Below are 12,743 nucleotides of genomic sequence, written 5' to 3' on the forward strand. Positions count from 1 at the left end.
TGCTTTTTCTGCCTCTTTCGGCAGCCCTACAGAGCTGAGAAATGCCACGAGGCTGCAGGAAGCCCTGCTCAAACGCTAGCGGGCTCACTTCCACGGTCCACCCAGGAGGAGAAGCACATCCAGGGCCGTGTGTAGGCACGGCACGGCATTCAAACACAGTGTGTAATCAAGCATCCGTGGGAGTACGTGCCCGAGACAGGGAACCTCAGGCCCGCTGACAGCCCTCCATGACACACGCGCGCACACTCACACACACACACGCACTCACACACACAACCCCCATGACACACACGCGTGCACACACACACAAACCCCCATGACACACACGCGTGCACACACACACAACCCCCGTGACACACACGCGTGCGCACACACACAACCCCCGTGACACACACGCGTGCGCACACACACAACCCCCATGACACACACGCGTGCACACACTCACACACAACCCCCATGACACACACGCGTGCACACACTCACACACAACCCCCATGACACACACGCGTGCACGCACACACAACCCCCATGACACACACGCGTGCACGCACACACAACCCCCATGACACACACGCGTGCACACACACGCACTCACACACACAAACCCCCATGACACACACGCATGCACACACACAACCCCCATGACACACACGCGTGCACACACTCACACACAACCCCCATGACACACACGCGTGCACACACTCACTCACAACCCCCATGACACACACGCGTGCACGCACACACAACCCTCATGACACACACGCGTGCACACACTCACAACCCCCATGACACACACGCGTGCACACACACGCACTCACACACACAAACCCCCATGACACACACGCATGCACACACACAACCCCCATGACACACACGCGTGCACACACTCACACACAACCCCCATGACACACACGCGTGCACGCACACACAACCCCCATGACACACACGCGTGCACACACACACACAAACCCCCATGACACACATGCATGCACACACACAAACCCCCATGACACACCCGCATGCACACACACAACTCCCCATGACACACACGCGTGCACACACACAACCCCCATGACACACACGCGCACACTCACACACGCACACTCACACAAACCCCCATGACACACGTGTGCACACACACACGCACTCACAAACACACAAACCCCCATGACACACGCGTGCACACACACACACGCACTCACAAACACACAAACCCCCATGACACACACGCGCGCGCATTCACGCACACAACCCCCATCACACACACACTCGATTCTGGGAAGCCCCACATTCTGGGAAGCGGTCACATTTCAGGCAAACAGGGCCTCAAACGCCCTGTCCACCGCCACACAGAAACACACAAAGGCGGTACACGGGGGAGCAGAGCCCGCCGGCTCTGGCGGCGCCCCCGCCCCGTCCCCGCGTTCTCAGACCCGCATCAGCCTGGCCCTCACCTTCCCCGGTCCTGACAGCTCCAAATCCCGACCCCCCCCCCCGCCATGAGGAAGAGGAGGAAAAGGGAAGGGGGGGTCCATGCGCGTCCCCAGCGCCGCCCTCCCTCCGCGCGCGCACCGCGGCGGGTCTGGGCCCGGCGGCGGCATCCCGGCAGGTGCCCGCCCGCGAGGCCTGGGCGGCCCGCGCGTTCCGGCGGGTGAAGGACCCGCAGCGCAGCCGCCCAGGCCCCCGCGAGGGCTGGCGAGGGGCGCTGGGGAGGGGGCCGAGCTTGCGGCCGCCCAGCGGACAGGGCCCCGCGTCCCCCTCCCGGAGAAGCGGGGCAGGCGGCAAGGCGGCGCGCGCGCGTCTTTTCCAGGCCGGCTCCCGCAAGGCCGAGCCGCCGGCCGCCTCCTCGGGGCGCGGGGCGCGGGCCGGGCGCATCCACCCCAGGCGCCCCGGGGAAGCAGCCGGCGCGGGCCGTCAGGGCGCCGGGGAGGCGGGGACCTGTGTGCGGGGAGGGCCGCGCGGAGGCCGAGGGCAACGCCGCCGTCCGGGGGCCCGGGAGCGGGGCCGGAGCGGGGCCCGCGGGCGGCGGCGGGCCTGAACCCGGGACGCCGCGTCAAACAAAAGACGCCCGGCCCGGGCCCGGACACCCCCCGGGGGCCTCCTCCGGCCTAGCGGCCCGCGGGGCGCCCGACCCCCGACCCCATCCACCGGGCCCCGACCCACGGAGGCGCGAGAAGGGATGTTCGCGGGCCGCCCCGCCCCGCCCCGCCGGGGCCCGCACGCCCCAGCCCGCCCCCCGGACGTCCCGCGCCCTCGCACACGCGGGCCTCCCCGACGGCTTCTGCCCGGTGACAGAAGCGCGGGCGGACGAGGCAACGGCCCGGGGGGGCGGGGGGGCAGGCGGGCACGCGCTGGGGCCTCGGCCCGGGCAGCCGCGACCCCCTCGGCGCGCGCGTGCGCGGTGGGTGGTGTGTGTGTGGTGTGCGCGCGCGCGCGGCCGGGAACGCGCCCGGGCAGGGCAGGCGCGGGCCCGCGGGCGCCCGGGGGCGGGAGGGTCCGAGGCGGCGGGGCGGAGGGGTCCCGGGGAGGGCCGAGCGCGGAGCCCCGGGCCGCGGGGGTCCCCGGGCCGGGCCCGTTCCCCACCCCCACCCCACCCGGGCCGCACTCACCGAGCAGCAGCAGCTTGAGCTCCCGGCGGGCGTCCCGCTTGTCCCGGCGGAGCTGCCGCTCGATCTCGTCGTTGATCCGCCGCGCCTCCTTGGCCTCCTCGCTCAGGCAGCACGCCATGATGGACTCCAGAGTCATTCTTCCGAGGTGCCTCGCCGCAGCCCCGCCGGCGCCCCCCGCTCACACGCGCGCACACACGCCCTCCCGCCCGCGCTCCCCCGAGGCGGCGCCGGCCGCCCGCAGCCCCCGCCGCCCGGGCGCGCGTCCGGGAAGCGGTCGGGAGCAGCGCCGCGGGGGCGGCGGCGGCGGCGGCGGCCGGGGCCCGGGCCACCAGCGCCGGGCGGGCCGGAGAGGACAGCCGCGGCCGGGCGCGGCGATCGGGGGCCGCGGGCGCCGGCGCGGAGGGGGAGCGCGCGAGGGAAGGCCGCCCGCGGGCGCCCGGCCGCGCTCAGACGCCCGCTCCTCCTGCGCCGGGAACGGGCGGCCCGCCTCGCCCCGCCTCGCGCCGCCGCGGTTCCCCTGCGCCGAGCGCCCCGCGGCGCGAGCACGGCCAAGCCGGGGGGCGTCCCCGCCGCGAGCGGCCCGCAGCGCCGCCGCCTCGACGCGCTGCTCGCGGGTGCCTCGGCCCGGCCCCGCGCCGCGCAGCCCCGGCCGCCCGGCCCGCCGCGCGCCCCGCCTCCGCCGCCGCCGGCCCCGGCCCCGCGCCGCAGACCCCGCCCCCCGGCCCGCCCTCGCCCTCGCCGCACGCACGCGCCCTCGGCTGGCTCGCGGAGCCGGGAGGGCGGCGGCGGCGGCGGGGAGGAGGGGGGCGGGGACGGGGCGGGAGCCGGGCGCAGGGCCCGCGCCGCCAAGGCCTTGCCTGGGCTCCGCGGCCGGGGCTCCTCCCTGGCCCGCGCCCTCAGCCCCGGCCCGCGGGCGCAGCGGGTTCGGGGAGGAGGCGGAGCCCGGGGGCCGCGACGCCGGGGCCCACCGCCGCCCGCCCGCCCGGCCCGTTGGTCGGTTGGCTTGCTCGCTCCCGCGGCCTCCCCGGGCGTGCTGAGGCGGGAAACATGGCGGCCCCGGCCCCGACCCACCGGGGCCGACCCCGCGGCTGCCGGCCGCGCCCCATCACGGCTTTACGTCTCCCTCTTCCTCGGTCTCCACCGCCATTCGTGTCGCCTCTGACCCCCGCAGCCTTCTTGGGGGAGACAGACAGACAGACACTATACGTATAGTATATGCATTTACAGGTGTAGACAGATCTAGGTAGATAATTATGTATACGTATACATGTGTGGGTCGATGGACAGACAGACAGACGGGTCCGAGGCCCGGCCCCAGGCCCTGGGGCCCCCTGCGTCTTAGGAGAGCGGTCCCGTCCACACCCGACCCTCCGTCCGCGGGCCGCCGGCGGGCCGCTTCCCCGGGCTCAGACGGCACTCGGTGGATTAACGGCCCCGGGACCCGGCGTCTACCCTGGAGGCCGAGGAAGGAAGGGGACGGAGGGGAGGCGAGGCCGACGGCCGGAGCCCAGCCCCGCGGCACCCGCTGCCGTCCAGCTCCACGTGCGCTGGGACGGGAACATCGAAGCGCCGCGCTGCACACAGTAAACTGTTTTCTGAGGAGAATCCCTGTTCACGCGTTGCACCTGGGAGTCAGGTGCACGGCCGGCCGCTGGCCTCGCACACAGAGCCAGCCCCGGATCAAAGGAGTCATCAAGGAAGATTCTAGCACGTTTTTAAAAAGATGTTTGGCCTAGAAAAGGATTAAATTCCACCTGGGCCAGGAGAGCCAGAGAAAACCCTTTTATGTGCGTGTCTTCAAAGAGTCACTAGACTTGGTGTGAAATTGAACTTTTAAATGACTAGGGAATAGAAATTCAATATGCAGAGATGTAAACCGGCTCCTGGGGGAAATCATCAGTTTGCATTCCCTCATACATGCATGTATGTGTGTTTTTTGTAGACTTACAATGCCAGAAATCCAAATGACAGGAAGTTCCAAGTCTCTGGTTCCCTAGCTCAGACTCCTCTGCCACTTCTGGAAAGATCTTTCAAAAACACGACATCCTGCTGTACCTTTGGGCTGAAATAGACCCGTTGAAGAAAGGAACTGTTGTACTGTTCCAGTTGACAAAAGTCTACTTTTGTCACTTCTGTCTCCCGAGGGTCAGAGACACTCCCTGGTCCTTAGCAGGTCCTCAGAAGACACAACAAATCAGTAAGAGGCTGTCTGCACATCGAGAAGGAAATCAGGATGTGAGGAAAAGCAACACTACAATGATAAAGCCATCTATGGGCATCTAGCAGGAAACAGGAAGAGAAAAGTCCAAGCTCAGGCCTACATCAATCCAAAAACCTTTTCATATTATCTGGAGAGCATTTGCCAAGCAAATATTCCTACAACCTCAGTCCAGTCAACAAATCTATGCAGAAACTACTGACTGTATTCTAGAAGAAGGCATTCTGTGCAACTATCTTACAAAATCCCAGTTCATTAAATCAATAAACATTTACTCACTGCTGGCTAGGTGTAAATAGGTAAAGGAGAAAGAGGTACACAAAATGGCCCTTGCCAACTGTGGGTTTATAATCTTAAGGCATAATAGGACTCTGAACAGCTGTAATAAAAGATAAAATGAAGCAGGGGTGCCAGTGGCTCATGCCTGTAATCCTACCTACTTAGGAGACTGAGATCTGAGGTTCACAGTTCAAATCCAACCCAAGCAGGAAAGTCTATGAGACTCTTATCTCCAATTAACCACCAGAAAACTGGAAGTGGAACTGTGGCTCAAAATGGCAGGGTGGCAGTCTTGAGCAAAAGAGTCCAAGGACAGTGTCCAGCCTTCCACTTCAAGCCCCATGACCTACAAAAAAAAGATAAAATGAAACCCATTTGTATTCAATTTGGGCAGAAGTTACAACATAAAGGTATAAAAAGGGAAGGACTAATTCGATCTGTTTAGGAGAATTGAGACTGCAGGAAATGAGAGGGAGGGGAGCATTTGGCTGCACCCTAAACAAAGAACAGGTCTTTGATAAATGTTATCCATACCACTTCAAAGAAAAGAAGCGATGAGGTGATGAACCACTTGGAGAATTCAAGGGCGATTACCAGATGGCTGCAAAGCAAACCACAAAGCCCTAGCTTAAACTCCAGAGGAAAAAAAAGAACTGTGTCTGTGGGATCTCCAGACAGCCCCTGACTCCAAGTTATGTCTCCCTGGCCCTTGGGAACCAGGAGAGGAAAATAAAAAACAGTGACATGACATATTTCCATCTCAAGGAATGAAAAGGCCCAGCTCTTTCAAAGAAGGCTCTCCCTCTCCCTCTCCCCCTCCCTCTCCCTCTTCCTCCCTTCCTCTCCCTTCTCTCCCCCCTTCTCCATTGCTCAAGAACAAAGACTTCCCTTCCCGTTTTCAAGAAAGTACCTAGCCAGGCACCCATGGCTCATGCCTGTAATCAATGCTAGCTGCTCAGAGGTGGAGATCTGAGGACTGTGCTTCAAAGCAGCACAGGTAGGAAAATCCATGACACTGTTTTATCTAATTAACCAGTACAAAGCTAGAAGTGGAGGTATGGCTCAGGAGGTCGAATGCCAGCCTTGAGCAAAAAAGCTTACAGACAGCACCTAGGCCCTGAGATCAAGCCCTAGTACAGGTACATGCGTACATGCACATGCACACACATATACGCACACACACACACACACACACACACACACACACACATACACAGGTGGGCCCAGTTTGCAAGCAATGAATAAACATAAGAACTGCACCACTGACAAACTGTCCTCAGACTGCCTCTCCCAAGCAGTGTGTTATCCCCAGTCCCTGAGGCAGACAGAGCCCTTAAAGACTTTATAATCTATTTAAGCAGACAGTCCACATGCATAAAAAATAAACGATACAAAGTGAACAGTCCCTGTGCATAACGAAGTAATACAAAGAGAGGAGCAGTTGCTGCCAACCATGTATAGACAGAATGGGCTGCTAAGCGCAGTTTGGGAGCCATTACCCAAGGTACCATTCAAAGCCACAGACGGTAGTATGAGTAGGTTTAGGAGGATCGCCCAAAAGACAATTGGAAATCAATCTGAAGCATTTCAGAGCCTACAAGAGCTGAGAAAAGGCCTCTGTGTGCAGAACTGCCAGCACAACTATCTGGCCAAGAAATAGAATGGACTTCCTGCTGAAAGTAAAATAGGCCCAAGAGCACCCAGACAGTTGCAAATGGCACCACCTAGAGGACAGTTTTCATAACAGCAGAAAAATTATCATTCTTAATCAGAGCTGCCCAGTTGAAAGGAGGATTTAAGAAGTGTTTCAGGACCAACTTGGCATGAAGCACAATATCTTCTTCTGAAAGAAGAGAGGCCAGCATTATAAATCATAAGGCCATGCTAGGTGATGCAGAATACCTCAGTGAAAACCTTCCTGAAAATGCACCCAAGTGATCCTCTGACTATTTAAATCTGGTATGTGCCTAAAACAAGATCTGGGTTCTTTTGGGAAGCAAGGTTCTTCACAAGTGTGTGTGTGTGTGTGTGTGTGTGTGTGTGCACTCGTGCTAGTCCTGGGGCTTAAACTCAGAGTCTGGGCCCTGTGTCTGAGGTTTTGGATTTTGTTTGGGGGGCTTGGGTTTTTTGTGTGTGTTTTGTTTTTTGTGCTTTTTGGTTTGGTTTGGTTTTTTGCTCAACGCTGTGTTCTACCACTCAAACCATGGTTTCACCTCCAGCTATTCGGTAGTTTACCGGAGATAAGAGTCTCACAGACTTTCCTGCTCTGGCTAGCTTCAAACCAGGATCCTCATATCTCAGTCTCTTGAGAACAGGCTGGGATTAAAGCTGGCATTATAAGCATGAGACATCAGCACCCAGTGGTGGTTCTTCACAATTTGAAAGCAACCAAAAAAACCAAAGACCAGAAGGTCCAAAGAGGCTGGCCAGACAAGGTTTTTTGTTTTGGGTTTTTTGAGGTTTTTTGGCGATCCTCACAGCTATCATTTATTATTGTAATTTTAATTAGCATGTACTAGTGGTGCATGTTAATGGGGTTTGGGGTGATATTTTCATACACACTTTTATGTGTGTCCTGCTCAAATATGGCCTCCTTTTTCCACACACTTTCAGTTCTCCTTTCCAGGTTGACTTTTATTGATGTGGTTAGTTGTTCAGGGAAGGTTTCCTCATGATGTTTCCACACATGTCTAAATGATACATCATGACCAGCCTGTCCCCTTCCATCACATTCCCCATCCCCCCCCACTTAAAACAACTTCAATGGGTTTCATTGTTCTATTTTCATACTTGCCAAAAAACCGTATGTCTCATATTCACCCCATTTACCCTCTTTGTTAGCTCTTCCCTCCTGCTCTGGCTCATGCCTCATCCATCTTACCTGTTTTACTTTCTTGTGATTCATTCTTTTTTTTTTTTTTTTAGTGTGTGTCAATTACATCAAGGGATTTGACTATGATATTTCAGATAAGCATGTATTATTTTTTTTGTTCAGAATAACCCTTTACTACTTCCCTCTCCTAATCCTCTATTTAGATTGTCTATATTAGCTTCGACATATCAGGGAGAATAATATGTGATACTTGTCTTTCTGTGTTTGTCTTATTTCACTGAATGTCCTTCAATACCATCCATTTTGCCTTGACTAATATAATTTTATTCTTCTCTTTGGCTGAATGGCTCTTCATTTTCTTCATTTTTTTTTCTGGGACTTGGAACCCACAGCCTCATGCATTCTGCACAACTGCTGTAGCACCAAGCTATATCCACAGATCTTTTTAAATTTATTTTGAAACAACGTCTTGCTATATTGCCCAGGCTGTCTAGAACTTGTGACTAAAACATGTAATCATCATGTCTCATTTACCCAAGAAGCTGGGATTATAGGCATGCACTATCAAACTGGGTTTATATTCCACACTTTCTTAACCTATCATAAGGCACTTTTTAATCATTAGTTTGGTTTTAGTTTTTGGCAGTGCTCGGGGTTGAACAGAGAGCATTGTGCTTGCTAGACAAGTGCTCCCACTTGAGTCATACTCTGAGCCTGGGAGCTGGTTTTTAAGCTGATTGCTAAATTTCAGGCAGAGAAGCTGTTTGCTGAATGAATAAGTACTAAAATCAAATAGTAAGATATAAGGTCATCCAAAGGATGACTGAGCTGGCTTAGGAGTTTCCTTACTGACTTGGGGAAGGAGTTTCCTTCCTGACTATAAGACAGTCACCTATCTGAGACTCGCTGGATTTGTTGACTCGGAACTAAGACCTATGACAGGTGATCTGTTAGCCAGGCAACTGATAGTGCAAAATGATAATCCTAGCTCCTCGGGAGGCTGAATCTGAGGATTGTGGTTCAAAACCAGCCCGGACAAAAAAGTTCATGAGACTCTTACCTCCAAATAAGCACCAGAAAGCCAGAAATGGGGCTGTGGTTCAAGTGGTAGAGTGCCTGCCTTGAGCAGGAAAGGCTAACGGACAGAGTTGAAGCCCTGAATTCCAGCCCCAGCATTGGCTCAATACTTCCTTTTTCTTTTCTGTTTTGTTTTGTTTTTGCTAGTCCTGGGGCTGGAATTCAGGGCCTAGGTGCTGTCCCTGAGCTGCTTTTGCTCAAGGCAAGTGCTCTACCAGTTGAGCCACAGCATCACTTCCAGCTTTTTCTGTGTATGTGGTGCTGAGGAATCGAACCCAGGGCTTCATGCATGCTAGGCAAGCACTCTACCACTGAGCCACTTTCCCAGCCCCTCACCCCCCTCCCTTTTATTTGAAACAGTCTCAGAGCCTCACTTGGTTGCTGCCTGGGCTGCTGTGTCTGGCTACGAATGGTTTTTGATTCAGGGATGCTAACTGAAATTTTTTGATCAGCTGCTGGAACTTCAAGAGAGTAACATAAAAATCTGAGTTTCAGTGCTTAGGCCTGTGTTCTAAAAGAGTAACACTCCAGCCCGCTTGATTTACTTTTTATTCCTGGTTGTTTAGACTAAGCTATATTCCCCACTAGTAACATTTCTGTCCTACCCCCTGGACACAGAAAGTGAGCCTTTCACCACAGACAGGTATTTTCCATTTGATGTGTTACAGTGGTCATGGTAATTGATTGTTTTTTCATTTTTTGTTTCCACATTTCTAAATCAAATATTCACTTATCCTCTCACACAGTAAAGTTCAGAAAGGCCAAGATTTTTTTTTTCATTATTTAGAGAATACTTTGTTAGTTTCTGTAATCAAACCCACGTAGATAAGACCTTACATATTTAATACAGTGCGTTTACCCCTGTACAAAAAGGCCAAGATTTTTGTCAGTTCCCTCCACTCCAACAGTACCTAGAGTATAACTGATGCTTAGCAAGCATTTATTGGATGAGTAAAAACTTGATCTTCTAATAAGGAAATCACATATTGGCTACATGGCAGGTTTCCTCTTTTTTTTGTTTCTTTCCATAGCCATTTTTGCCACCAAAGCTTGATTCTGTCTCCTCTACACATAACAAGTTCTTCAACTATGTGCTTCAAAATCATACCACATATGACTCCACCAAAGAAAATCAAAATCGTGCCTCAGATGAATTCACCAAGGAAAATCAGCCATCCTTAGGAGCTCCAGAGAACTAGAGTATGCTTTGTTGCTCAAATCCCAGATGGAAGCACATTTTCCTTCCTCCTAGGAAAATTTATTTCTATACTTGATTTTAGCCCAAAGGCTGAGAAATGATAGGAAAATTAATTTCTGTCATAAGTTTATGTTAAGCATGCTATACCTTGAAAATTCTGACATCATATGTAGCCGAAGTTGTTTATTGCCCAATGTGTGACAGCACAAATTGATGGCAAACATATAAGCAACTAAAGGGTCTGGTATTTAGTCTCAATGATTTAAATTATCTTAATATTAACTTTTCAATTGGTCACTACCCTGTGAATGCTCCAATTTCCATTCCAAGATTGTATCCAGATGTGAAAAAAGATGGTAGCTTTTCTATTTTAGACAAAATATAAAAACTCTTACTCTGACATTGTGTGTGTGTGTGTGTGTGTGTGTGTGTGTGTGTGTGTGTGTGTGAGTGAGTGCGCATGTGCGCACGCGCGATCTGTTTTTCCTATTTCTTGCCCGCTAGAATCTCTTTAGGCCACAAAATTTCCATAAGCACTCTTCCAAATTCATTAATATACTTCCATTTTTTCATCTTTATACAAATACGAATTTATTTTACTTCCCTCCTTCCATCCATCTGTCCTTCCTGTCTTTCCTCCTCTTCCTCCTCCTCCTCTTCTTCCTCTTCCTCCTCCTCCTCCTCTTCCACCTCCTTCTTCCTTCTTTGACTCTTTGAGACAAGATTTCACTGTGTAACCCAGACTGACCTTGAACTTGTAATCCTCTCAGGTTTGTGGTTGAATGGCTTATGAAGAGAGGAATTTATTTTTTCTTGTTTAGCTTAGGCTCCAATATGGCTTAGCATAGAGCTGTTAGTGGTCCTGCTTCTATTTGAAATTGTGATACTCTCACCACAATTTTTGCAGTTATTTTTATTTTTAAAGCATATGTGTTTATTTATCTTGATTGCTGAGATTGTTTATGTTCTTTTAAATCTTGCATCCAAAACAAATTTTTGCCTATGTCATAGCCCTGGCATGGAGTTGTGGGTGAGTGAACATACAAATGGACAATTGTCCCGCTAAGAAAGCAAAAGCTGGGAGATGGAGCAGGAGAGATGCCAATTCTTCTTTTTTCTTTTTTATGCTGGTCCTTGGAGCCTAAGCGTTGTCCCTGAGCTTTTGTGCTAAAGGCTAGTGCTCTACCACTTTGAGCCACAGCTCTATTTCTGGCTTTTTGATAGTTGATTGGAGGTAAGCGTCTCACAGACTTAACTGCCCCTGACGACTTTGAAACAGGATCTTCAAATCTCAGCTTCCCGAGTACCTAGGATTACAGGTGTGAGCCTGTAATACCCATCCTTTGCTTCAGAAAACTGTGTACTGTTGATGCCTGTGAAGCTAGAATGAATAACTGGTGGAGAAGCTATTGATCATCCAAATAGAAGCCAGAGGAACTTTCACATCTTCCCGAAACACATAAGGAAAATTAAACAAAGAAAATGACGAGGAAATGTAGAAGCTATTGTTTAGGAGTGCACTGTTTGGTTTAAGAAGCACAGACAAAGGGCAGGGATGCAGCGTCATTCTTTACACATACAAAGACCTGGGTTTCATCCCTAGCACCACAAAATGAAAGCAGAAACAAAAATTAAAAAAAAAAAATAAGGTGCCAGGCACCGGTGACTCACAGCTATTCAGGAGGCTGAGAGCTTAGGATATTGGTTCAATGCCAACCCAGGCAGGAAAGTCCTTGAGTCTTATTTCCAATTAACTACAAAAAAGCCAGAAATGGTGGAGATGTCACTCAAGTGATAGAGTGCTAGCCTTGGGGGAAAAAGCTCAGGGACAACACCTAGCAAACCCCTCCCACCATACCCCCACCCCCAAAAAAAGAGAAAAGAAAAAGAGAGAAAGCTGCCAAGCACTGGTGACTGTCTCCTGTAATCCTAGCTGCTCAGGAGGCTGAGATCTGAAGATCTGAGGATTGGAAGCCAGCTTGGGCAGGAAAGTACATGCAACTTCCCCCCTCCTCCCCCTTTCCCCCCCTCCCTAGTGTCTTTGAGCTTCTTATGTTCAAGGCTAGCACTTGAACCACGGCTCTAAATTCTTGGTAATTTATTGGAGATGAGCCTGACAGACTTTCCTAGCCAATCTGGCTTTGAACTGTGATTCTCAGATTTCAGCCTCCTGAGTAGCTAGGATTACAGGCGTGAAAAGCCAGTGCCGGGCTGAAGTCCATGCGACTCTTATCACCAATTAAGAGAGCTATGGCTCCAGTGGTACACTGCCAGCCTTGAGGGAGAAAGCTAAGCCTCTGTTATCCTCCCCATTTCCCAGAAAGAAAAAAAAAGAAACAGAAAAAGGGAAAAGGCTCCCGCAGGAAGCTTTGCATTTCCAATCAGATCAAAGTCTCAAAACAGCAATTTGATCCCAGGCCAGATTGTAGGAGCAAGTGGGAAACTCTACTGGAGGCTGAATTCTTAACAGCAAATAAAGTAACCTGAAGTGGGGGTTGGTATACATTTATTTAGTTTATTTATATGCCC

At 52.6% G+C, this 12,743-nt stretch overlaps 1 protein-coding gene across 1 annotated transcript in view; it reads right to left on the reverse strand.

The window, feature by feature from the left end:
* Nucleotides 1-2,812, reverse strand: part of LOC138837019 (guanine nucleotide-binding protein G(q) subunit alpha) — a 244,541-nt gene extending 241,729 nt beyond the window's left edge. The window contains exon 1 of the mRNA XM_070035791.1: nt 2,610-2,812. Coding sequence (XP_069891892.1) covers nt 2,610-2,745 — 136 coding nt within the window. The 5' untranslated portion in view covers nt 2,746-2,812. The remainder of the gene's footprint in view (nt 1-2,609) is intronic.
* Between the last annotated feature and the right edge of the window lie 9,931 nt (nt 2,813-12,743).

Source organism: Dipodomys merriami, unplaced genomic scaffold (genome assembly GCF_024711535.1).
Source record: "Dipodomys merriami isolate MVZ:Mamm:240054 unplaced genomic scaffold, mDipMer1.0.p SCAF_26, whole genome shotgun sequence".
NCBI classification, from domain to species: domain Eukaryota; kingdom Metazoa; phylum Chordata; class Mammalia; order Rodentia; family Heteromyidae; genus Dipodomys; species Dipodomys merriami.